We start from the raw sequence: 25,623 nt of genomic DNA on the forward strand, positions 1-25,623 counted from the left end.
AGCTAACATTAGCTAAAAAACCCACTGAGAAGAGAGCGAGTGACAACAACATAACAGACACAATCACCGACCTATTTCCTTACAGGGGAGGTCACTGAGTTTTCCCCCAGTCGCTTTTCTGGCGTTCAGTGCAAATGAGCAGCTGCCTTTCATGTAGTCTTTAAGTCAACTTAGAAACGAAAGTCGTTCTACCTTAAACATGTCCAACCTCAAAGGCGGCACGAAGAAGGACACCAAGATGAGGATACGAGCCTTTCCTGTAAGTGTTCGCCGGTTGTGTGGCGCTGTGAGATGCTAAGTATGAGACTCGAGAGCCGGGGATGATAGATCTTCATGCTTAGCTTAGCTGGCTCAACAGTATAAACATGTCATTGCCCTGTGGAAAACTGATGTTAGCGGGGTTATATTTTCCCGAAGAAGATTAGCCATGTCAGTTTATTTAACGATAGCTAACCTCTTGGTTTGAAAATTAAACCGTCGTCTGACATGCGATAATATTATCTTAACGTGAGGAAAAGTTCCCTTGGTGACATAGTAAATAGTAGCTAGCTATGTAGCAGGCCTAGTAATGTTAGCCAGCCAGTCAGCGATTATCATTTCGCTTTGGTTACCGACGAGCTCTTTTGGCTGTTCACATGTTATTACAACAACATGGCCACAGGCTGTTACAGACTGGATTGAACATATCAGTGTGTTGCGTTACCCTGAAGGCTAATGTAACTTTAGCCTACTGTAAACATGCCAGATGTAATTCAAGCAGCTAATGTGTTGACGTCGTCAACTCAGCTACTTACTTCTACTGCTGCTAGTTTAACACAATACTCTTAAAAACTTCACTGCTCTCAATTGCGTTTTCATATTCCAGTCAGTTTCAAACTAATCCTGCTCATGAGAGCACAATTGCCATTTTGTGAGATGTGTAGTCTCGCACAAGTTTTCTATCTCTGCAATGCCCATCATTTTCTTGATTTAAAAAAAAAAAAAAAAAAGTGTGGAAACAAGATGAATGCTTTTTCTACTCTTGGAAACCTTGTTTTATTTATGAGTGGGTGTCTGGCAGAATGAGTCAGGGAGCAGATGAGTGAGTGAACAGTTAATCCTTTTTCAAGTGTTTAGCTTACATGCAAAGTGCAAGCCCGGCCCCACTAGTCCACAGTTAAGCCACTACCAGGTGGTCTCAGTTCATTTAAAAAAACAAACTTGATTGCAGGAATTATTTTTTTAATCGATCCATTTACTACTTATGCAATTCTTTTAGGATAGTAGGTTAGCTGTCAAGCATGAGTATTTTCTTTGTGATCATATCGACTGTCAATGTGGTTGATTTAAGAATTTGATCATACCCCCTTTCCCCTGGAATAGAAATTGACAATCTTGGAAGTAGAATAATGCCTTTTTTCAGGCAGAAAGTTAAAACTTTATATGGAACACATAGTGGCTGCTCCTCCACCTTCCCTTTATTGTCCATGCAGCGTAAAGGTACAGCTTGGGAGAAATGTATGATCCACCTTTTAAAAAAATCAAATTTTCAATCCTTGGTTTTAGATTGTCAGGATACATTTGTTTCAGCAGTATTTGGTTACCTGTTATTGCGAACAGCACTGTCTTCATTGATTGTAAGGCTTTACTTTTTTATGTAGCGTTGGTCAGATCATGTGCTTAGCATTTCGGTACAATTTTCTTTTGTATGTCGACTGCCAAAAATGTCCCACACACATTGCCAATAACACAACTCTGCCATGTCTCTGTTGTCAGTTTCTTAGATAATGCATGATTCGGTTTGTCTGTTTTTTTGGTTTTTTTTTTTAACTTTAGACTGCAGCTACAAAATCAAAAACAAGTTCTGTTTGATTGATATAAAAATGTCAATGATACCATCTCCAGCAGCTATATTAAAGATACTGACTTGATTGATTTATTAGAGTTCCATTTGATAAAGATGTTGCTATAACTACACAAGTTAAGAAAGTGAATGTGGTTGGAGTTCAAAGTTTTTTTTACGATGTTAGACTTATGTATGGTAGACAGTGCAGTGCAGCGGCCGTAGCATTTTTGGGTTCACAGACAGATTAAAAGGAACAAATATGATATGCCCTGAGCAACGCAGATGCTGAACTTATGGCACATGTGGCGGGACTACCAGCATGTCATTGAACTACTCGCACCTGCCGCTGATCCCCATGGCACCTGCCACCACACCCTAAGTGGCAGGCGTCGCTACTCCTGAGACTGATTTTCTTCCTTCCTGATGTCGTTACCCAGACTTGAGTATTGGCTTCAACCATTACCCCTCCTCAAATTGTTATTATGTTACTTTGCAAGAATATAGGGCCTTTATTATAGCAGCGGGTCTTTGTCTTCTACTTCTACTAAAAAAAATTGAATAGACTTTCTCTCATGTAGACACATTTTTTTTGCTCCTCCTAGATGACAATGGATGAGAAGTATGTCAACAACATCTGGGACCTTCTAAAGAATGCCATCCAAGAGATCCAGAGGAAGAACAACAGTGGTTTAAGCTTTGAGGAGCTGTACAGAAATGCCTACACCATGGTGCTCCACAAGCATGGGGAAAAGCTGTACACAGGCCTAAGGGAGGTCGTCACAGAGCATCTCATCAACAAAGTAAGATACATTTTTCTCTGTAATGCAGCTTTCTTTTTAAAAGTCATTAACTTTTTTATACGGGGAGGTGGCTCATTTACTGTAGCTCATTTGATTGCTCTCATCCCCATTGTCTGTGTTGTACTTTCAGACCTTATCTACCTGACTAAGCATTAATGTACACAAGTACCAGGATACAATGTTAGCATGCTTAGCAAATCATTACAGATGTCCTAACGGCATGTTCCGATTCTACTGCGTTGTGTCATCCCTTTTGGACGTGCACCAACGCCCTCCAAAGTGAGGCTTCCAGTAGGCATATTAATGAGATGCCTAAACCATTTCAGCTGGCTCCTCTTACTGCAAAAAACTGTGGCTGTACTCTCACCTCCCTCTGAATGTCTAACCTCCTTACGATATCTCTAAGACTGATCCAAGCCTTCCTTTGGATTTATTAGTTACTATCCAAGATTGATTAGTACTTTGAAAGCATTGTCTATAGCCATTTTCACATGTGCACTCCTGAGAATATCCAAATAATTTTAGGAGAACCTAAACCCTAACCCTATGGTTGTTCACAGATAGCAGGGAACTAATATCCCCTCCCACTCACTCGAGGTGAATCTTGATTATATCCTGCTGCGTTCTCATGTCAGCTCAATTATACCTGTATCGCCAACAGCCTAATTTTTCGCCCTGACTTCACCCGGAGTTTCTCCAGCCAGACCCCTAGTATTTTTTCCGTAGCAAGTCCGAGTGGGCTGATGTGAGAACAGGATATTCTTCGGAGAATTCAGCTCGAGCCAATAGGAGGGGGAGTGACATTTCTACGTATACTGTTACTGCTGCATGGTGCATAGTGTGTCTGCACTACGTTTTCTGTTCTCCAGTATGTTGTACGCCGCTCTTTTGTTGATGTTGTCATTCCATTGGCATGCACACAGCATTGATAGAAAGGCAAATATTGTCATGATAGCGTCGTGTAGCGGACTCTGTTGCTTTGTCCTCTACTTCCATTTTGTTTTGTTACATCACATCTTACCACAGGAAACCCCCGCCCCCCTCCCCTCTGACAGGGATAGTCTCCCGCTGTGAGGAGCATATGTGAACAGCCAGGTCGGGGGAATCTCCAGAGCAGTCCTCCCGTAATTATCTAAATATTTTCATGTGAAAACGGCTTTAGACTTTTTACGGAAAAACCGCAAGGGGGCTGGCAGGATAAATTCTGGAGTAGAACAATTCTACTTTTTGCATTCACACTTGCAGCTCACTCCAAAAGCTTCAGGAGTTTTTCAGGAGTTTTGTGAAAGTGTGAAAGCACCATCTGGCTCAGTTGCCTCATACCAACAAAGTACTGCTTAAGGAAAGCACACAGCTCTAATATTTAACTTTTGCAACCTTGGTTTTGCCAACATTAAGAACTTTTTTCAGATATTGGCTGTTCTTTTTCTACCTATTTAGTCCTTGCATTTAAAATACAAGTACTTAGTACATACGATACATTTCTTGATAGATTTGATATTGATTAAACTTGGTTGAATTGTGTCAGTGGAAAAGCTGGAGTCCAAAAGGAAAGTCTTCAAAAAAGGATTATTTTCAAGTCTGCACCTTTCATGGACTGTGTTGATGGAGTCACCATCAGTATGTGCTTGAGATTAGGTAACCTCTGTAAATTTGGTAAAAGATGATCTTATTTGTTACCAAAATATAATAAAACGAGCTAACTGTGAAAGGACTTAAATCACATTTCTTGACTCCCATGAGGTCAGATGCTGTTTTAATCTCATTTTCTTCTCTTTAAATTATTTAATGTTTCCTTCTGACTTGATGTTCATCAATCACATGAAACTCAACGTTGCTATAATCTCTTGTATTTCAGGTACGGGAAGATGTCCTTAACTCTCTCAATAATAACTTTCTGCAAACGCTGAATCAGGCCTGGAATGACCATCAAACTGCCATGGTCATGATCAGAGACATACTTATGTACATGGTAGGTGGACTTTTATTATGTTATATTATTATTATTGATTATTTGGAATAGAGCAAAGTTTAACATTTCTCCAATAGCTTCTGTTAGCTCTGCAAGTCTGGACTTTGACTTTAAGATGCTGTTTTATTTTGCAGGCCTAACAATGAGCCTCTGTTGTTGCATTTACTTATTTTGTCGGAAAACTGGCAGGACTTGATGGTTTACTAAAGCCAGTAGCAAGTCCAAAGTGTTTGTTGGTTTGTGTGTGAGCCCTTGAGATGGTTAGAAGCACAGGCTAAACAATGGCACAGTCAGTACAGAGACCAGACAGCTCTCCTGGGGTTCTTTGTTCTACACTCTTTTTTCCTGTCCTGGCCTTACCCCAGCCAGTTGGCTTTCTGTCATATAACCACACCACAACCCCCACGCCTGTGCAATGAGAGTAGCCTGCTGTTGTTTTCAGCTACCTGCTGACCTCTAAAGGAGAGCCACAGAGATGTAACAAGTGCTACTTTGCGATTCTCATCGGGTGTATTAATCTTGTTGAAGGCCCCTGTCTCACTTTAGGCCCTGGAGGACTTATTTATTGGTCCAGGAGACTTCTTCAATTTAAATGGTGTCCGGAGCATTCAAGAATTTGTTCTTTCTTATATTTAAGCCCCATGTAACCTGCTAAAATAAAATGAGTGGCATCTGAAAGCCATCCTCAGTAGCTCAAAAGCAAATTGTTGGAAATGTATCAACATAAAGCAATGGCTTTTTAATGCAAACTTGGAATAAACAGTAGCACATTGTACAAAAAGAGTCTAAAAGTTTTGGTCAGAAACAATCCGTCCTACAATTGGGCATGCCATGTGTTAACCATTTTGGAGTAATCCTGGCTGTTTTTCCTGTCCTGTAACAGTGTTAGGTAATACATATATACGACCTACACTCCCTTTTATATTTATGTTTTCTCTAAGGACTTTTCTTGGGACTTTGGGATATCTGACTTTTTAATACACCTACCAACTAGAGATGCACTGATTGCAATTTCTTTGGCCAATTCTCAATTCAGATTTTTCACGGTCTGACCTTTCAATACCTGCTTTAGATGATTTCAATTGTCTTTCTTTAACAAGCTATGATTGAATGCAAAAAAAAATGTTTTTGTAACATTTCAATTTGAAGTTCATAATGAAACACTGATTGTTCAGGGCGCTGGTGGTCTAGTGGTAAATTGCGCCCCATATACAAAGGATATAGTCCTCCAAGCAGCTCCTTTTCTGCATGTTATTCCCTACTCTCTCACACCGATTTCCTACTGTATCCGTTGTCCTTCTAAATAAAGGCATAAAAGTAAAAAAAACTTTTTAAAAAAACTTTTAAAAAAAATCCTACTTTTAATTAACTGTTTTAATAAAAATCAGATTACAGAAACATCTCTCATTCTCACTAACCTGTAATTTTTATGCCGTCATTTATGGTGTAAGGGTCTTTATATGGTCTCCAATCAGTCACAGGGCTGATATAGAGATACAGACAAACACTCCCGCTCACACTGACACCTACAGGCAAGTTACAGACATTACTTAACCTAACCAGCATGTCTTTGGACTGTGGGAGAAAGCTATACCCGGAGGGAACTGCAAACTCTACACAGAAACAACGTACCTTCTTGCTGTGAGGTGATGGCGCTAACAACTACACCCTTGTGCAGCCTTCAAATCACTACAATTAGTGTCTATTTATTTCATAAGGCTGTTGCTTGCAGCCTCTTACACATATTTCTCTGTGTTTGTTGATGCTCTGTTGAATGGTATTTGCAGCTGCAAAGATTTTTTTGTAAAAGTTGTTTTATATCCATTATTTATATTACCTTCAAAGTGTCTCATAGAAGCTCAGTTTTTTAAAGGATTTGCTATGTGCAGGGAGTTACTTTCAGCAAGAGGAGCAAGTGCTGGCAAACAATCTGTTTTTATCCTCCAGTATGTCTGTGCTTTTTTGCCTCCACTGGTGGATACCTGACTTCCACACAGCTGACGTGTTAGCTTGTGTGTATGTGGCTTTTATTTGTAAATGTGTTGCTCCTTACATGACATGAAAAGGCTTGTGTGTGTGTGTGACTCTGAAATTGGCACAGAATTGGCTATATGTGGGAGGACTGGCTGGTCACCAATCACGGCCGAACAGGCTGACAAATGGCTGATTTTGATCAGCAAACAGTCAATCAGTGCAAATCTACTACCAACCATTTATTTAGACACTAATGACCTGATAAAGCCTTGAAAGCTGTCAATGGGATTGCCCATTATATCATTGAAGGTTTCTGTCTCATCCAGCCCTTAAAAAACATAGTTTTAGGTAGTACTACATGATATCACTGGGGAGTTTTTGTTGTTTTGTAAATGGTCATAATTCTTCAAATACTAACTTGTAAACCTGACATGTAAAGGGAGAGGGAGGAACACCTTTCATACTTTAAAATATATACTACTGCTTTTAAAATATGCAGTTGTTTACCTGCCCTTTTTAAAGTTTCTGAATCTTTTTTTTCCTTAAAGCGCACATTAATAACAACCTGGTTGAGTCAGCTTAGGCTGGGTATTTTTTTCCTGTTACGCACAGTTGCTGATGTCTCTTCCACGCATTCTTATCTCTTCCAGGATCGGGTCTATGTGCAACAAAACAACGTGGAGAATGTGTACAACCTCGGCCTCATCATATTCAGGGACCAGGTGGTGCGTTACGGCTGCATTCGAGACCATCTGCGCCAAACGTTACTGGACATGATCGCTCGTGAGAGGAAGGGAGAGGTAGTAGACAGGTATGCATGTGTACCTCTTTTCTGCGTGATGTGAAGGATTTCTGTAACTTTTGACATGCTCCGGGTTGTTTTGGTAGAACATGTTTTTTTTAATAGCATGCAGAAAAAAATTGTATATCTCTTTAGGTTTTGTACCATACTGTGTCTCATTTTTAAATAGATATTTTTATTGCAATGTATTTACTAGAAATGGAATGGTAGTATTTTAATGTTTTTTTTACTAGTTGTTAATTTGGGAGCCATACATTGTTTTTGTCTTTTATTGCAGGGGCGCTATAAGAAACGCCTGCCAGATGCTGATGATTCTGGGACTGGACGGCAGATCTGTGTATGAGGAGGACTTCGAGGGCCCTTTCTTAGATATGTCAGCAGAATTCTTCCAGGTGAGTCCGTGGTATCTTCTGGGTGTCTTCCTGTTTCTGTAAACACTGAAAAATGCATTTGAAGTAAAACAACACAAAATATCTGCTCTTTCAGATGGAGAGCCAAAAGTTCCTTGCAGAAAACAGTGCCAGCGTCTACATTAAGAAGGTGGAGGCAAGAATCAATGAGGAGATCGAGCGAGTTATGCATTGCCTGGACAAAACTACAGAAGAGCCCATTGTGAAGGTGGTGGAGAGGGAGCTGATTTCAAAACACATGAAGACCATTGTGGAGATGGAGAACTCTGGCCTTGTTCATATGCTTAAGAACGGCAAGACGGAAGGTAACAGATTTGCCTTTAAATTTCAATCTAATTATGTTTGGAAGATTTTTTTGAAGAATTGCAAACATGGGATTTGTTGTCATCCTTCCATCAGAAGTTTTTTTTCTCACTCTTTTCCCTATCTTGTCTCTCTCTCTCTCTCTCTCTCTCTCCCCCTCTCCCAGACCTGGCCTGCATGTATAAGCTGTTCAGTCGTGTGCCAAATGGCCTTAAAACCATGTGTGAGTGTATGAGCTCTTACCTGAGGGAGCAAGGCAAAGCTCTAGTGTCAGAAGAGGGAGAGGGCAAGAACCCTGTTGACTATATTCAGGTATTCTTGATGAACAATAAGACCAAACAAAAAATGATTTCTCAAGACACTCACTTATTGAGAAACCAGTATGACATTGTATAATAACAGAGAAGAAGTGTCATAGACTAAATCACCTCCTTATATTTGCCTCCTCAACAGGGCCTTCTAGACCTAAAGACGCGATTCGATCGTTTCCTCCTCGAATCCTTCAACAATGACAGACTCTTTAAACAAACCATAGCAGGAGACTTTGAGTATTTCCTCAACCTCAACTCCCGCTCACCAGAGTACCTATCACTTTTTATTGACGACAAGCTCAAGAAGGGAGTCAAAGGAGTATGTCATTTTTTCAATTTTTCATTCAAATACATAGCAGATGTATGTTGTTTTTTTTAAACCCTACATGGTGTGTACATTGTCTGATTCTTCGTCCCTCTGTTGTTGTTGACCAGTTGACAGAACAGGAGGTTGAGTCGATCCTTGACAAGGCAATGGTATTGTTCAGGTTCATGCAGGAGAAAGATGTGTTTGAAAGGTACTACAAGCAGCATCTGGGCCGCAGGCTGCTCAGCAACAAGAGCGTCTCAGACGACTCGGAGAAGAACATGATCTCTAAGCTCAAGGTAAAAGAGTGAGAGAGTGTTAGATACCAATGTATAATCATACCTCCATTATTTATTGTTATTAGCTTATGCTGCCCTGCCTTGACTCTGTCCAAACTAACATCAGCGGTTTAATCTCTGTCCTCCGTCTTTCTCCTTTACAGACAGAATGTGGCTGTCAGTTTACCTCGAAACTGGAAGGGATGTTCAGAGACATGAGCATCTCCAACACTACCATGGATGAGTTCAGGCAACACATACAAACCACATCGGTAAAGAGGACACACACCCTTTTTAGAAAAAAAAAAAAAAAAACAGATACAATTTTAGACATGAAGCAAAATGTTAAGTACAAGCCGTGTACAATGTGTGAAGGGACGAGATTAAAGGAAATGTCTTTCATAAGTGCATGCTGTAAAGGAGGGTGACACATAGCTGTTGGTTTGCAGTTATTCTGTATTTGAGATGTTCTGTTAAGTCATGCAAACTGTAAAAGTGCTTATTCTGAAAAATGTTTATGCATCTCTTAAAGGCATCTCTAAGTGGTGTGGACCTCACAGTAAGAGTCCTCACAACTGGCTACTGGCCAACACAGTCGGCAACACCTAAATGCACCATCCCCCCTGCTCCCAGACATGCATTTGAAGTTTTTAGAAGGTAATCCTCATAGATGTAATCACATTTAATGTTGAAGCTAAACAAAGGTGTACATTTAAAAAAAAAAAAAAAAAACTCAGTGTTCTATGGAATTTCAACTTGGCTTGTATTTGACAGGTTTTACCTCGCTAAGCACAGTGGCAGACAGCTCACACTGCAGCACCACATGGGCGGGGCAGACCTAAATGCAACTTTCTACGGAGCTATCAAAAAGGTAGTCAAAAAAAGTTCTTCGAAAATACTGGTTGACCTGCTTTTTTAATTTTGAGTGACATAATTTAAGGTATAATTCATCTTCTGTTATACTTCATGTGCAGGAGGATGGTTCAGAAGTGGGTGTGGGAGGTGCTCAGGTGACGGGTTCTAACACCCGGAAGCACATCCTGCAGGTGTCCACCTTCCAGATGACCATCCTCATGCTCTTCAACAACAGAGAAAAGTGCACTTTTGAGGTGGGAGCACAGGAAAAAGTCTTCATCTCAATCTGTCTTTCATCTCAACCTTGTGCTTTTGTGAAGATTATTTTTTCTCACCCCATGAATGCATGCATCCTTATATTAAGAATATAACTTGAATGTTAATCTGTGTCCTCTGTATGACATTCTCGCCCCCTTCTGTCCCCCCCTGCTGTAGGAGATCCAGCAGGAGACAGATATTCCGGAGAGGGAGTTAGTGCGAGCGCTGCAGTCTTTGGCCTGTGGGAAGCCGACACAGAGAGTTCTCACCAAGGAGCCAAAGTCCAAGGAGATCGAGAGCGGCCATGTGTTTACAGTGAATGATCAGTTTACTTCCAAACTGCACAGAGTCAAGATACAGACAGGTGGGCAAAGTTTGTTTATAGAATATACCGTAACCATAGAGAACTTGTGGCTTCTGTCCACTGCTAGCTCAGGTTGGAGTGTGAGATGTCTGAAATCTGAAATAGGATACTGAAGATTTTATGGGGTCATACCACTTTATTTTTAAATGTTGTTAATCACGTTGTTGGAAAAGAAGAATAAGAATGTTTTGTTTTTAAATCAATTAATCCATTCAAAAACTTAACAGTGTTTAAAAAGACAATTAGCACAGAATACCTGAGTTTGCTGTTTCTTCTTGTATATTCCTGATGGAGAGACATTATTACCCTGTGAGATTTTCTACATGTTCATCTTGTCCTTGTATCCTCCTCTCTCAGTTGCTGCTAAACAAGGGGAATCAGATCCAGAGCGGAAAGAGACGCGGCAGAAAGTGGACGATGACAGGAAGCATGAGATTGAAGCAGCCATTGTTCGAATCATGAAATCAAGGAAGAAGATGCAGCACAATGTCCTGGTGGCGGAGGTAAGAATCCACACATGTATACAAACTTAGTTCTGTTTTTCTACATTGATCCATGTATTATCTTTTACCTCTACCTTTAAATCTTGTTATTATGACTCTATGTTCTGTTGAGAAGTGTAATATTAAAGGCTGTTATAAATGCATTGATTTTAACTCTGTTTTGAAATGCTTCATGTATGATTGCTGCTCTATAAATAAACATGCCTTTACGTTGTTGTTGTTGTTGTTGTTGTTGTTTTGTTTAACATTGTGTGATTCTGTGTCTCCAGGTGACTCAGCAGCTACGGGCACGTTTTCTTCCCAGCCCTGTGGTAATCAAAAAACGCATAGAAGGACTAATAGAAAGAGAATACTTGGCGAGGACGCCAGAAGATCGAAAAGTGTACACCTATGTTGCATAGAAGATGAACTCTGGATGAGAGGAGGAAGAGACTGGACAGAGAGGATTTGTTTGTTTTCTTTGGACTGTTGTTACGCATGGACTGGAAGTTTCTTTTAAAGACAAATGCTGGGAACCTGATTCATCGTCCCTAATAGAAACACAGTAAACATACATAAAAAGGGGAATGAAATGTTGGCGCAGGAAAAAAAAATGAATCCATCAAAACTTGTAGATGATTTTTAAATCGGGCCCAGTCTTCCTATTCCCTGTGAGTTTTGGATGGATCCAGCTTCAAGCTTTTCACTGTTTTACCCTTGTAGAGATCAAACTTGCAAAGAATCCCTTGGGAAAAATGTGAATGCACCACATTATTATTTTTTTTTGTTTCAATACTGTATAAAAATAATAAAATTATTAAAAACAGAAACTGTGGATTGTTACAAAACAAAAATAAAAGTAATGAGTATTGATGCTCTGTAATTTTTCACACAGATGCTTTGCAGATCTTTACATTTGACTCTTGGTGTCATAGTGGTTTTCACATTGCAATAAGTATTAAAACTTGAGTTCTTTTCCTGGTGAGGCGTCCAGAAGATTAAATGTTTTTTTTCTTTTCTTTCAAAGACCCATACAAGTGTTGTCTGCTCTGGCTAAAGCAGCTTCTTCATCACGCCAAGGGAAGAGCAGTATTTGAAACCCAAATTGTCTCATTCCCAGTTTTGAGCAATTTGAATGGAATCTGAAACTTCACATGTCAGCCAAAGGTCAAAAATCACATCCAAAAAAAAAAAAAACACCTTCTAGAAGAACCTTGTTTATCATTTGACAGAATCAGGCAAGTCTTACAAGCATTTGGTAACTGAAATTGATGTTTTCAATGCAAATCAATAGTAAATGACATGTTCAATGCAGATCCTGAGGGAAACACATGATGACATCATGGGTACATCTGGCAACACCTGTCTCTCAAATGTGTGGAATAAAAAAGCGCCCAGAGGCTGTAGTCCTCGAAAGGGGCGGCCCAGGTTCTAATCCAACCTCCAGCTACTTTCCTATGTCATTCTCAACTCTCCAATTTTTGACTTTATCCACTGTCCTATCTTCCCAATAAAATGACAAAAAGGCACATTCTACAAATGTCACACATTTCTCAACAGAAATTGATGAGTTCAAACGAATAGGCTACCTGAATGAACCATTTGCTGTCATTTTTCAGTCGTACTGTGGTCTGAAGGAGCTCATGGATCTGTGCTCTTCCTCAGCTTTCGACAGAATGTCTTTGGCCAACGTTTCCAGCTGACTCATGAAACTTTGAATCGCTTCAGCAGAACTGCGAGTCCAGGCCAGACGCAGGTGGGCAGGAATCGGGCAACGATCTGCAACACAAACAGTCTTGTCAGAGCTGGTAATGCCCAATGATGGCGACGTGTGAACTCAATGCTGCTCACCTTGAAAGAACTGCCCGCTGCGTGATCGGGCAGAGGCTCGACATAAAGCCAGCCACACCACCGTGTCCGCTCCCTGCTCGACACTACGAAGCCTATCCCCCATCATCTTGTGGAACTGAGGCATGGAAGAGGCAACAGCTGGAAACGGTAAGTTAAGACGTAAGTGGTGTGTGTTTGTTTATTGGACTGACGTTGCTAATGTATAGTAAATATCAGGGCAATGGGCCCACGTGTCAACAGCTGAAAATCTCGCTTACTTGTATTTGCACTGATATGAAAACTGACTATGTTTATACTCAAGCAAATTAGAGAGAGGCAAGGTGTCCACTACAGAATAATGTTAACATTGGGGTTAATGGGAACACATTTTGTTGTGGAAACACTCAAGTAGGTTAGAATACATAACTGCTGCATTTTTTAGATACAAGTATTTTTTATATTTATGAAACCTAGACAGTACCTATCCAAACTCCTCTTTGTATTTGGAGATAGTGTCTGGTGATTTTGCATTTTTCATACATGCAAACATTTGCTGCATACCACCGCCTGTATAATTGTCACTATATTTTAAACACAGTCTTGTTGTAATTTTCTGTTCATTTAAATTTGAAATGAGAGAACAGCCAATAAAAGACCCGCAGCAACAAAAGTCTTCAGTCAGAGTCAGTACCTGGTGTATCCACCCAGCCTGGATGCATCACAGAGAAGTGAATGTTGGGATTGGCTTTAGCCCACTGTCGTGTCAGCACCACCTGCTGTCTCTGAGAAGAAACAACACAAAAAAAGCACCTTTATTGCAGAGGAGCATAGTGGACCTAGTAGGGAACAGAGATGAGAGAGTTGGGAATGACATGCAGGAAAGTGCAAAGGGCTGGAGTCAAACCCGGCAACCCATATCAAGGCTATATCCTCTGTACAGTCGGTGCGGAAAATAACCGCCAGGCTATCAGGTACATTTTTTTTTTTTTTTGTTCAACCACATTAAACAAAGAAACTCAAAGCTAGAAACAAAGTTACAATGTATTAAACATCTTTACTGCAGCAAAGCTACATGTAGTAGCAACACTACACTTTAAAACAAGTCACAAGTCACTTCCTGCATTGCAATAGATTTCTAGAGTAGTGGGACAAAGGCATGAGCATCACATTAAAATTAAAGTATGAAAAGTGAGAGAACACACATGAATGGCCCATTTCAAATTCAAGTATATTACATCACTGGAGTAAAAAAATTGCCATTGAACGTGAGTATTTTTTCTTGAATGTTGAATAACATACTGATAGAGCGCTTTGTTTTATTTGTGTTATCCACTCTGAAAAGTCACCGGTGGCTAATGACATTTTCCTCAACTGATTGCTTCTAAACCTCTGGTCGCATTCTCGTCTCCTACCTTGTTCTGGGCATAGGCCATGACGCCATCAAAGTGGGCCTTCTCTGACTGCAAGTCATCGACTCTGAGCTTCTGGACCAGCATGCCTCCTGATGACACAGTGATCTAACAGGCAGGAAGAAAGGAGGCTCAGTGTGCTAAGACAACAGCCTCTACAGCACTGTCAACAGAAGAGGCTTTATTTATTTTTCTGTCCTCATGATACAGATGAGGACTTTGTTTGTGTGTATTGAAGCGTGTGTGTGGATTTATACCACTCTAGGATCTCGGCTCTTCTCTAGAAGTGGTATCAGAGTTTGGGTGAGGATGTACGTCCCTGAAGTGTTGGAGAAAAAGTTCAACGTGTTACTTTTTGGTGATGCAGCAGGATGGCACCATCACCATCAGATTTAAGTCTCACCCATCGTGTTAGTAGCGAAGTTCTTCTCAAGTCCCTCCGTAGTCAGCTCCCTCTTGTGAACCATGCACCCCGCATTGTTTATCTGTCAAGAAAATAAAGAAAAAGTGAAACATCCTTTTAAGTCTGTAAAGACAGTTTGAAAAGATTAAGTGAGATTATTAAAAGGTTCCTACCAACACATTCAAGGATGGGTACTGCATCTTGAAGGCCTCTCCAAATTCCCAGACTTTGCCAGTCTCTGACATGTCCAAAATATGGACATGCACTTCCTGAAATAAGTAGCAGATAAGTATAATCTCATAACACAAATCATGGGATTAATCTCTCATTTTTCTCATGTGTGATTAAGATGAACAACACCCACTGTATTCCCAGACTCATGGATGATGTCCTCCCTTGCCTCCTCTGCTTTATCACTGTTCCTGCACACCATGTGGACGGTCCCACCTGGAACCAAAAAGTTAAGACTTTTTTTTTTTTTAATCCATGTAAAGTGCTCGACCGAGAACATACCTCTTCAGTAGTTACCTCTCTTTGCTATAGCCATGGCTGTTGCTTTGCCAATTCCACTGTTTGCTCCGGTGATCATAAAAGACCTCCCCACAACCGACACGTTCAGGTCTTGGGGCTCAAAGTGTGTCGCTGCCGCTTCATATCCCTTCCTAAAGCCGCACATAAAACACACTTATCAATTTTAGAATCAGGTGATGTTAAATGTCATCCTCAAGAAACTTGGGCTGTCGATGGAACTATTGTGAGTGGACCAGTTTGTGTGTGCCATACAGTGACTCAGAATGAGAATCAGAAATAATTTATTGATCCCAGTGGGACCAGGCTTTTATATTGTTATAATAATAAACACATATGCCTAAATAAAAAAATCCAATACATAGATAGTAAACAAGCTTCACTAACAATTAAGACTTTATTCACATAAACTCCCCTCAATGCAGATATTTGTATTTGTAGATCAGCTCCAAAGTTGGGATTCAATGGCTTTACTGACCTTGTAAATTGGTGGATCCCGGTCAAAAACCAGACTGTATTCCGGTACAGAGACATGACATCAAGTGAAAAACAATCTGTGGAAGTGCCTCGGCTCGTCCTGTCCTTTAAACTATTGTAACAGATCACTATCCCATTCAAAAACAGGCAGAAACAGTAAGAGAGACTGAGCTTGCTGCTCCCTGCCGACGCTTCGTGGGAATAACACCCAAAACATGAACGCTCAGTTACAGTCAAGTGACCAAAGTTAAACATTGATGTGCTCATTCATTACGTCGTTTCGCACACGTCACGTGGCAGCTCTTTCTAGATTGTGATGGGCTGTTTTGTTGGTTGCATCCCCGCGTTACACATCTCCAAAACAACCAATCCAGATGGTTGTGAAGTTTGGTGACGCGTCCGGGCAGGCACCGCTCCCCCCCCCCCCCCCCCCCCCCCAGGAGGGGCGGAGTTAACCAACTTTACACTTGTCGAAGTGAACGACGGACAGATATGTGTTTAGCCTGTCCGTGTGACCCCTTTGTGAGGGTTTAATTGCTTAATTATTATTTTTTTTGTCTTTTTAATGTGTATGTATAACTCTGGCGAAGCTTCAAAATGGTAAGTGTTTGTTTTCTACGCTTTAAACAGCGTCAGTCTACGTGCAGCTGATCACCTGTTGCACCTGTTGTCGCTGACAGGTAGCTGAAGAAGCTAAAAAAAAAAAAAAAAACTACACTTGTACACTACTTCCTGTTACACCAACGCCTTTTTTTTTTTTTATCTAATTCGCCTCTCTAAGACAGCTCTACTTATATTTTAACCTAGTACATTTTTTTTTTAGATTTGAGTGTGGACCAAACTTTAAGCGACGTGAGGTGTAAGGTGTGCATTTCCTCAACCGGTCTGCCTCGGCAGAACAGGTTTCGTGACTTTCATTCGAGTACTGCCCTGGTGGCAGTTTGACGCTTTCCATATCAATTTGCCTACGAGCGCATACAGAGAAAACACACCTAGAAATACCAGTTAATTCACTCGTTTTTATCCTGCTGTTATTTAAGTTTAATGTGGATGTAATGTCAGCCTGGAGGTGGCATAAATCCTGATATTTATTTTGTCTCTTTACCTTTTATGTCCTCATTCGAAGAATTTGAACCCTCAAATTGTTCTTAGAAGGCTTCAAAGTAATTGATACTCAACCCCCTACATTTTTGTTGTCATTGAATCATAAGAATTTGTTTGCCAGGGTTTGCAGCATGTGCATATGACAAGGTCACTATTTTGCCACTCCGTTTTATACCCCAGCTCCTTTTCAAACATTATTGTGGATTTAAAAAGTGCTTTGTTCCACATATCTATGACTGTAAATTGATCTCTGCTCTTGTTGGCTTAGATAAGAGTTAAAGGGTGGTGTTTTGCTAAGTATTTAAGCCACAAATGACATATTCTAAGTGTCACACACAAAAAAAACGCCATCAATTTTTACACCATTAAATCCAGAAAAGGTCTCTCTCCATTCACACTTTTTGCCTCTCTTACAACAACAATGAAAGGAAGACTTAAAGGAAATGGTGTATCTGTTTGTGCCCGCCCAATATGGGCAGGGGAAAATAAATCTCTTCTCTGATATGAAGCCAAATGTATTCCCAACTTTAGGAAGGATATTCTCTAAACATCTGTGTCCTAACTCTTGAAGAGTATAAATAAAAGGCCAAACTACCTCTTCCTTCATTTTTTGTTAACCCTCCTTTGTCCATGTGTGTCCAGGTGAAGTTACTGTGTAATGAACCACTACAAGCTGAACAACTTGTTTGACCCTTTGTGTGTGTTAGAGGGTAGTTAATAATGTCTACATTTGCAGCTGTTTGTGTGTGTGTCCCTCTCAGTTCATTCATGTATCACAGTTACCACTCTGGCCCTGTTTGTGTGTCTGTGTTGTCAGATGCGCTTCCTGTTGCTCTTCAGTCGCCAGGGGAAGCTGCGTCTGCAAAAGTGGTTCACGCCCATGACCGAACGCGAGAAGAAGAAGATCATCAGGGACATGACCTCCATGGTGTTGTCTAGGCAACCGCGCTCCTGTAACTTCCTACACTGGAAAGACCTAAAGATTATTTACAAGAGGTGGGAGCTGCCCCTGCATGTTAGATTATGTATCTACTTCCTCCTCAGTAGTTGGACTGACAGTCTGCTCTGTGTTTAATTTATAACTGAGTTCTATGTTTGTTTGAACCTATAAAACACCTTTTCCTCAGGTATGCAAGCTTGTATTTCTGCTTGGCCATAGAGAACCAGGAGAATGAGCTGTTGGCCTTGGAGGTTATTCATCGCTACGTGGAGCTGCTGGACAAATACTTTGGCAATGTATTTCACCATCTTTCCCATTCTTCTTATTTGATATCCAACTGTAGCCTGAGTGTACCTATAAATCTCATGGTAGTGTTGGCTAAATAATACAAAGCTATCACAACACTCAAGTCACTGACCTGGAATTTTATTTTATTTTAGAAGTGTAGTCGTATGCTTATTATTTGTAGCCTACTGCAAATTATGTCCTGAAGGAAAACATATTTTCTATCTAATCAGAAGTTTTCAATTTAACTGCCATGAAATAATAATATCTAAACCATTGTTAAAAGATTTTAAAGTAATTTAAGTAGCAGAAGGGTTTATTTGAATTTGCATGCACCTGATTAAATTAGTGTTGAGGTTGATACCTACCTGCAATATATTGATTAATATTTACATTCGAAATTCAGCTATGCTAAGCTCTAACATCCCCCCCCCCCCCGCCCCACATACACACAACCTTAGCTTAAATCCTCATTTCTTAACTGTTAGCCTAGGCTGGAAAGATCACATCAGACAACAGTTTTAATGTGAAAGTCAAATGAGGACATTCTGCCCTCTGAGTGGTTTTATTTCAAATCAGTAATCGCCGTCATGCCTCCTCCAGGTGTGTGAGCTGGACATAATCTTTAACTTTGAGAAGGCCTATTTTATCCTGGATGAGTTTCTAATCGGAGGCGAAATACAGGAAACCTCCAAACAGATGATAAACCGCTCCATCGAAGCCTCGGACATGTTACAGGAGGTGAGATGCTCTGGCACACACTCTCATGCACGACACACACAACACAAGGTGTGGCTTTTTTTGTATCTGTGGTGTGATCATGTAACATCTGTTGCATGGCTTCATATAGATCATTCATATAATTATAAATCTAGTTTGTAGTTGATTGTCTGTATTTTTTTTTATTATTAAATCTTGTATGTGGGCTACTAAAGAGGGTTGAGATGGTAGAAGTTGGTGGAAATAAAAAAAAAAACACTTCATAGGAATCAAGCGTATGTGATTGCAGTAGTCATAATGAGTGAACTTAACAGTGGTGCTGCTGAGTCCCTGGTGTGCCTTTGTCTTCCTTGTTAGGGGTTATGAGCTGTTGCTCCTTTTTGTATAGATTTGTGTTTGTGCTGCTGTTTCTCCCCCCCTCTGTGTGTCTGTGTATCTCTCTCTCTCTCTCTCTCTCTCTCTCTCTCTCTCTCTCTCTCTCTCTCTCTCTCTCTCTCTCTCTCTCTCTCTCTCTGCCAGTGCTATTGCGAGTGTGGGACAGATTTCCCTGAACCGTAGATTTTAGTGTTTGGCTGTCCCTTCCCGCTCTCCCCCTCTCCCTGCTGTAGGTCCGTGGCTCTGTGTGGTACGGTAGTTAACTGGGGTTTGTTGTTCTGAGCAGGGCTGACTAACACTTTGAAATCTAGAGTTGGACTGTGCTCAGCGTAGCCTCCTCATTCATTTTGATTATTATCGCTTCAGGATGACAGCAGTGAGTGGTATGAGGTGGAGCTGTTTGGATGACCTTGAATATGGACAGAAGGTTAGATGTTCTGCTTGTGTTAGTCACGTACCTTGTGTTGGTGTGCTCAGCATTCAATAGCAGGTCATGTGTGGATGTGTGCCTGCCTGTGAATATTAAATGTCTCATGATTCAGTTTTACAAGGCTGTCTATCTTATGTCTTTCTCTGTTCTGCCTTCTTCTAGACCATGGAGGAGTATATGAGCAAACCAGCATTTTAACCCATGCCGGGATAAAAAAAAAAAATCTTACAGTAACAGCGAGGAGGAATACAGCAATATGGGATGCCAAATGTACTGCTTGTAAGTCAGAAGATTTTGAAAATTAAAAAAAAAAGGGATTCATTATGATGCTACTGAACATTTTCTAAAGAAATATGGGACATATTGAATGTCTGCTTGCATTCTGCCTGAAGCCTTACTGCACAGGAATTTCATTTGAGAGTAAGTCTAATGTTTGTTCATAGCTGTGTGCTTTAATGAAGGGAGGGGGAGCGAGGGGGGCGAGAGTGCTTTTTAAAACTTAATTCCTGTTGAATTTAAATGAAGTTATGATAGAGGATCAGGGTATGAAGATCTTAATACTGACGTTGTTTTAGGTTTGTAAATGTGTTTCTTATATATTTAAATCCATGTTAATATATTGGACATGAATGATTCATTCTGAGAACACTACAAATTGTTGACTATAAAAACAAAAGTTCAATCAAAAGACAGAAATATTTATAATAGATAGTCTTGTCATTCTGATTCCTTTCACACCATCACAATGCTCAGTTTGAGTGAAATGATCTAAATGTTTTGAATCTGTACTTTCAGTTTAATCATGTTTGTCTTTCAAGAGAAGCCGTATCTATTGATGTGAATATCAGTGCTTTTTATAATGTGCGTGTATGATGTTGAATCTTTTCATTAAAATGTGTATTTTGGTAAAATCTTGACTTTTGAGGAATCATTGAAGTATTCATTTGAAAGATGGAGGTCACTATATCTTCTAGAAGTTTGTGTTTTATAGGGACATAAAAGGGTTAATTCCCCCTAATCATTAGGGGAACATAATAACCCATTAGCCTAATGTATACTTTCTGTGATTTCTAACCCAGGCTGAATTTAGTGAACGGTGTAGGTTTTTTTTAATAAGGCAACACAACTCAGCAAGAAGAAAAATAATACCGCTGATGCTTTATTCATCTGTGATTCATCACACATTATTGAACATGTACAAAATGGTTTAAAAATGAGCATACATAGCACAACCACTGGTAGGCCGACGATACAGAGCTTCGTAATATGAAAGGGTTGGAAGGCAGGCGATGGTCTGCTATTTAGACTTGAAAATAATTATCCATAATAATAACATTAAATCTACTAACCCTGAATATAGCAAGAGTCACAACAACACTTGTCCTCTTTCGCAATGAAAACTCCCACGATGTTCCTTTAAGTTCTCCTGTCTTTATACTGTATGCGTGTGTTTAACAGGCCCAGTCTGCATTATATTTAACAGATATATTCACATAATGTAGATGAAAAATAAGTGTTTTTACCAGTACTCAGTTGATAATTATTTAAATATAGGCCCATTCCTGCTGTTCACAAACAACATTCATGTAAACAAACCTTGAACGTCATCACAAAACTTTAATAACTTCAGCATTCATAGTGAAATTGTGATTATTAATCAAAGTATTTATAGGCAATTTGGGACTAAAGACAGGTTCACATCCATTTTGAGGACGCCTTTTTCACTATTGCACCTTTAATATTTATATAATGTTCTTGCAGCAAGTAGGGACTTTTCTTTGTAAGTGTTCATTTTCGTTAGAATGACATTAGTATAAGCTATAATACTATAATAGAAAGTTGTAAACTATATCACGTCCACAAAACTTTATTTTTGAGACAGTATAAATACTATATTCTGAATTTCTTGCGTCTCGCAAGGCGTCTGGCTACATCCCAGCCGCAGTTTTTTCACGGTGCTCCTTCCCATCCTCCTCTTCTTCATTGACGATCTGTGGAGCTGACGTCTTCGCGGTAATCTCCTCTTTCCCCTGCACCTCTGTGGGGTAAACCTCCTCTGTGGCCACCTCGGTCTCCCTCTTGACAACTGGCCTCTTTTCAGCGTCTGCTTGCGCCAAGTAGTCCTTCAGGGCCCGCTCGTACAGCTCATAGGGAAACTGGCCCTTCAGCTGTGCCTGCGTGTCCCTCTTGGCGATGGGGTTGGGGTACTCTGTAAGGATTTTCGCTGCCAGGTAGGTGGTCACCTCGTCTTCTACATCGCCGTCATCATCTTCATCATCGGCAGCAGCAGCAGCAGCAGCCTGGCGCTTCAGGGGCATTTTATTAAGCTCAGATAAAAACAGGTTCTCCCTGCGTCCGGATGATGAAGGGATTTTAACCGGGCCTGGATTTGCTGCTGGATTTGACACTGCTGGGATTCTATTCAAGGGGGTCTTCACGGGTCTCTGCACCACGGGATACTCGTTACTGATCGTCTCCACGCCGATAATGTCCAAAAAGTCCTCTCTGTCCATGTCCTCGTGGGCGGGCTTGCTCTTCAGTGGCAGTCTGCGGTTGAAATACCGGATCTTTGGGGTCTGGCCGGGCATGTAACGAGCCGGGGCGTGGGGGTCGCGGTGGAGCTTCCTAAGCTCCTGTGTGAGCAACATGTCGATGAGGTCCTGCGGGGGGACGTGGAGCTTCAACGAGAGTTCCAGCAACTCCTTTACCGTCCGGGGATCCAAGATTGAGGGGCGGATCAGTCTCTTCCTCTGCTCCCCGGTCTTGTCCCTCTTCTGGGTCTGGTCACTCATCTCCAGGACCTTCAACAGGTAGTAGTCCACGAGTTTTGTGTCGTCATCAGACTCCTCTTGGTCCTGGCTTGCCCTGCGCTGCATCTCTTCCCTCTCTGCCTCTTCTTGCTCACCAAGCGCCCTGTCCATTTCTTCGTGGCTCCCGTTCTCCATCTCCTCCGTCTCCTCCCTCTCCTCCACGGGGACCCACTCCTCTCCTCCGGCCACATCCTCATAGGCCGGGTTCCTCAGGCTCATTCCCTCATCTTCCTCCTCGTCGTCGTCCCCGAACACGTCTCTCTTTTGGCCGGTGACTGAGGGCATCCTCCCGAGCTCCTCAAAGATGGAGCGTAAATTGGCGAGGCTCTGGGGTGTGTACTGCTCATCCAAGTCCTCCGTGGCCCTCTTGGAGGCGTCTGTGTTCTCCTCATCCTCAAACATCAGTGGATATTTCTTATGGGGTCGGGGGAAATTGCCGTAGTCTGCCGGCGCGCTCTCGGGGACTTCCGTGTCTTTGGTGCGGTGCCTGTGCGTGCGTCTGTCGTTCCTGGGCGCAGACGCGGGGCTGAGCTTTGCGTCTTTGCCGGCCTGTTCCTGCAGAGACCTGAGCAGGGCTTTCATCAGCTGCTCGGCGGTAATGTCCTGCCTCTGCTGCACGGCGGGGGCAGGCTGACGGTCCCCGGGAGCCTCATCCTGCTGCGAGGCGAGCTGGAGCAGGACCCTGAACTTCTCCACTTCGTCATAATCCGCGGGCTCGGGTCGGCCCCCGTTTCGCTGCTTCAGGTTCTCTATGTACTCCAGGGCTTTCATCATGTCGGAGCTGGGTGGGTAGGCAGCCGGCTGCCCCTCACTCTCCCCGCCTCGGAGCCTGTAGTGGCGGGGGAGAGACGCAGCCTGCACGGTGCAGCCATGGACGAGGAAGGCGAGCAGGACCACGGCTCCCCCCGCGGGCAACTTGTGGTGGAAATGCAGCATTATAGGCTATCTATTACCTGCGAATAAGGAAAGAACAAAATGTTATGACTCAAAAAACAACACAAATCCAAGAGAATGTTGCTTCTGCCTAAAATTGAGAGATTAAAAACCTACTCTAACGCAACGAGCCTCACAGTGCTTGAGACTGTTTTGATCCGGTATTTGTATGCCGACCAGAGGTTTACGCTCCGCAAATTGAATACGATGCTGCGCGTGAGGAGATGCATTCACATCACTGGATGAGTCACTCCCCGCGTTGTTATGGGTAACCTCAACATCCGATTTCAATTAAACACCAACCACAACTGAAACATCGCATCCCCTACTCGTTAATTCTCTGTAGCTATGCTCATTATAACCTTCCATTGTTTAGGATGTGTTTAATCACAATAACAGTCTCCATTGTTACATACATTTTGAGATCGGCGAAAAGCGAGCGTAAAAAGACCGCCCTCCAATCTCAGACAACATTTGAACTAACAAAAATAAATTGAATATGTATCTTATCTTTGTCTTACCTTTGGCAATAAACCTCAGACAGCAGTGAAGGTGTATTTCATCTCCTCTGTAGCGGTCTCGGGCTCTTCTGTTTTCAGCACTTGGACAGCTCCCCTCGTTATATGAGGCGACACCTGACCACCGCGTCATCACACAACACACGCAAGAGCCGCTCCGAAGGAAAAAAAATCCATATAAATGATTCAGATTTATGATATGGTATACTAAAAACCTTGCAGTGTTAAAAATAGTTCGCTTTGCTGTCTTGTTGAACAGCGGAGATCTGTAAAAGCATATCGACTGGAAGGAGGTTTAAAAGCCTGGAAGCAGATGTATTGACTCCAGAACGAGGTCTCACAAAGAGCGATGTGTTTATGTTCATATTCATCCATCAGAAGAGTGAAGCTTTCCTTCTTGCATAGAAATATGTAAAGGAAATCTTAATAATCATATAACCTCTCCATGTATGTTCTTAAAAAACTAATGCAAACATCAACATGTGGGACTATTTTATCTGAAAAATACATTTTGCCTTTCACATTTCATGTCACAATAAGGGAACTTTTGGGAAAACTAGGTTTAAAACAATTTGCAGTTTTCTACCATCACCATCGTCATGGTAGATGAAGAGTTAAACCCTCTAGCGATGACTCACAGACTAAAACCACCGCGGAGTTGCTGTCGCAGTTTAGCAGCCATCTCTCTCTCTCTCTCTCTCTCTCTCTCTCTCTCTCTCTCTCTCTCTTTCCCTTACCCCCTGCTTGATACGGTGATAAACAACCCCCATGTCGGCTGGGGGCCAAGAGCTTGCATTCCGCAGGTCGACAGGATAAAAGGGCCACAGCAGGGCACCTGATGATGGAAGGTCAGGGATGGGGTGTGACAAAGATCGTGGTGAGATGAGATCAGAAACCCGGGCAATCACTCAAAACATAGCAAGTTGTTTTTAAAATCTAGAACAGACTTTGAGTTTATAGATCTATATGCTTATCTGGATCCAAGTATTTTGATACTATAATACCAAGAAGAATTATTTTTTTAATATTTACACCACAAGATTTCTTGTGCTTTTTTTTAGTATCACCCCGAGACAACAAACTAGCCCAAAACATATACAGTACAACAGAATGATTTTATTCTGCGAGACACCCCCTTCCACTTCAGGCCTGCTTTACCTCAACCCCACTCCTTTATTTTCATTGCGCATCTAATTGCATCTAGTGTAGTCCCCTTTGCTCAACATTTCAAGTCGAGTGAATCTTTTTACTTCACCCCTGTGGAGGACTCAATGTCCTCAAATAGAGGCGATTACAATGTTTGACTGGAAATGCTTCTCCCTTAAATTCGCTGTCTGCTGCTTGGTTTCCAGGGCAGAAGACCTGCAGAAGGTTTCATATAAAAAGACATGTCTATCCTGGCTTGCTGCTGTCTATCCTGGCTTGTTTAAATGTATCTGTGTTTGTGACAAAAGAGCGGGAGGAGAGAAATAGAAACTGAATCACAGCCCAGGAGACCGATAGAGGGACTAACAAAGAAGCAGAGGCGTGGTGATGTTTGTCAGATGAGTTGTATAATCCCACAGCATCACTCCTCCTCTGTCATCACATCTCTCCATTCACAAACTGCCTTGACTCCAGAGGTCACGAAGGCAGCCAGCACACTGTAGTATCAATCATTTAAAGGTTACATTCTCCTGCACACCCATTAGGAGCTAAGCAATGGAATATGCTCATTGTCTGCTATCAATTAAAGGAGTAAAATGAAACAAGCTCACAGAGGGAAGATGGACTGAATCGTTTGGGTAATTTCATGGTCAGACTACTTACTGGTGAAAATGCCATTGTGTGTAAACTAGAGTTAAGGAAGTAGATCATTTTTTTTAAAGCAAATGAGAGGTGAATATTTGGAAAGCTTTTTTTCTCAAAATCTGGAAAAAA

The 25,623-nt window shown here is 41.5% G+C and overlaps 4 protein-coding genes across 5 annotated transcripts; 2 read left to right on the forward strand and 2 right to left on the reverse strand.

The window, feature by feature from the left end:
- The first annotated feature begins 56 nt into the window (after nucleotides 1-56).
- Nucleotides 57-11,923, forward strand: LOC132979089 (cullin-3-like). Its single transcript, XM_061044591.1, has 16 exons — nucleotides 57-259; nucleotides 2,428-2,625; nucleotides 4,484-4,597; nucleotides 7,222-7,382; nucleotides 7,651-7,765; nucleotides 7,860-8,088; nucleotides 8,253-8,398; nucleotides 8,540-8,716; nucleotides 8,833-9,003; nucleotides 9,147-9,254; nucleotides 9,515-9,639; nucleotides 9,757-9,853; nucleotides 9,957-10,091; nucleotides 10,273-10,459; nucleotides 10,817-10,962; nucleotides 11,232-11,923. The coding sequence occupies exons 1-16, from the start codon at nucleotides 200-202 to the stop codon at nucleotides 11,361-11,363; spliced, it is 2,301 nt and encodes a 766-aa protein (XP_060900574.1). The 5' UTR covers nucleotides 57-199; the 3' UTR covers nucleotides 11,364-11,923.
- A 424-nt stretch (nucleotides 11,924-12,347) lies between these two features.
- On the reverse strand, nucleotides 12,348-15,855 carry LOC132979090 (dehydrogenase/reductase SDR family member 12-like). The gene is made up of 10 exons (XM_061044592.1): nucleotides 15,590-15,855; nucleotides 15,112-15,245; nucleotides 14,948-15,030; nucleotides 14,757-14,852; nucleotides 14,584-14,665; nucleotides 14,438-14,499; nucleotides 14,184-14,288; nucleotides 13,463-13,553; nucleotides 12,793-12,930; nucleotides 12,348-12,720 (listed from the first exon to the last, which is right to left on the reverse strand). Exons 1-10 carry the CDS (start codon nucleotides 15,853-15,855, stop codon nucleotides 12,557-12,559), a joined length of 1,221 nt encoding a protein of 406 aa, XP_060900575.1. The 3' UTR covers nucleotides 12,348-12,556.
- Nucleotides 15,856-16,025: 170 nt separating this feature from the next.
- Nucleotides 16,026-20,359, forward strand: ap1s3b (adaptor related protein complex 1 subunit sigma 3b). Of its 2 annotated transcripts, XM_061044594.1 has the most exons (6): nucleotides 16,026-16,188; nucleotides 17,510-17,688; nucleotides 17,820-17,928; nucleotides 18,521-18,658; nucleotides 19,379-19,439; nucleotides 19,605-20,359. In XM_061044594.1, exons 1-5 carry the CDS (start codon nucleotides 16,186-16,188, stop codon nucleotides 19,418-19,420), a joined length of 471 nt encoding a protein of 156 aa, XP_060900577.1. In that variant the 5' UTR covers nucleotides 16,026-16,185; the 3' UTR covers nucleotides 19,421-19,439; nucleotides 19,605-20,359. The 2 variants fall into 2 exon arrangements, with proteins under 2 accessions (XP_060900577.1, XP_060900578.1); XM_061044595.1 differs by lacking the exon at nucleotides 19,379-19,439.
- Nucleotides 20,360-20,580: 221 nt separating this feature from the next.
- scg2b (secretogranin II b) lies at nucleotides 20,581-23,859 on the reverse strand. The gene is made up of 2 exons (XM_061044596.1): nucleotides 23,707-23,859; nucleotides 20,581-23,205 (listed from the first exon to the last, which is right to left on the reverse strand). Exon 2 carries the CDS (start codon nucleotides 23,186-23,188, stop codon nucleotides 21,371-21,373), a length of 1,818 nt encoding a protein of 605 aa, XP_060900579.1. The 5' UTR covers nucleotides 23,189-23,205; nucleotides 23,707-23,859; the 3' UTR covers nucleotides 20,581-21,370.
- Nucleotides 23,860-25,623: the final 1,764 nt, after the last annotated feature.

Source organism: Labrus mixtus, chromosome 8, assembly GCF_963584025.1.
Source record: "Labrus mixtus chromosome 8, fLabMix1.1, whole genome shotgun sequence".
In the NCBI taxonomy this organism is placed as follows: domain Eukaryota; kingdom Metazoa; phylum Chordata; class Actinopteri; order Labriformes; family Labridae; genus Labrus; species Labrus mixtus.

Bases quoted from the DNA above. Each gene is read 5' to 3' on its own strand.
- LOC132979089 (XM_061044591.1), top strand. From the start codon at position 200: ATGTCCAACCTCAAAGGCGGCACGAAGAAGGACACCAAGATGAGGATA. The intron at 7,766-7,859 runs GTGAGTCCGTGG...CTGCTCTTTCAG, and splicing joins TGTCAGCAGAATTCTTCCAG to ATGGAGAGCCAAAAGTTCCT. The intron at 9,255-9,514 runs GTAAAGAGGACA...CATCTCTTAAAG, and splicing joins AACACATACAAACCACATCG to GCATCTCTAAGTGGTGTGGA.
- LOC132979090 (XM_061044592.1), bottom strand. From the start codon at position 15,855: ATGAGCACATCAATGTTTAACTTTGGTCACTTGACTGTAACTGAGCGT. The intron at 14,289-14,437 runs GTATAAATCCAC...CCTGCCTGTTAG, and splicing joins AGAGCCGAGATCCTAGAGTG to ATCACTGTGTCATCAGGAGG. The intron at 12,931-13,462 runs GTACTGACTCTG...TACCGTTTCCAG, and splicing joins AGGCTGGGTGGATACACCAG to CTGTTGCCTCTTCCATGCCT.
- ap1s3b (XM_061044594.1), top strand. The intron at 17,929-18,520 runs GTATTTCACCAT...TGCCTCCTCCAG, and splicing joins TGGACAAATACTTTGGCAAT to GTGTGTGAGCTGGACATAAT. The intron at 18,659-19,378 runs GTGAGATGCTCT...TTATCGCTTCAG, and splicing joins CCTCGGACATGTTACAGGAG to GATGACAGCAGTGAGTGGTA.
- scg2b (XM_061044596.1), bottom strand. From the start codon at position 23,188: ATGCTGCATTTCCACCACAAGTTGCCCGCGGGGGGAGCCGTGGTCCTG.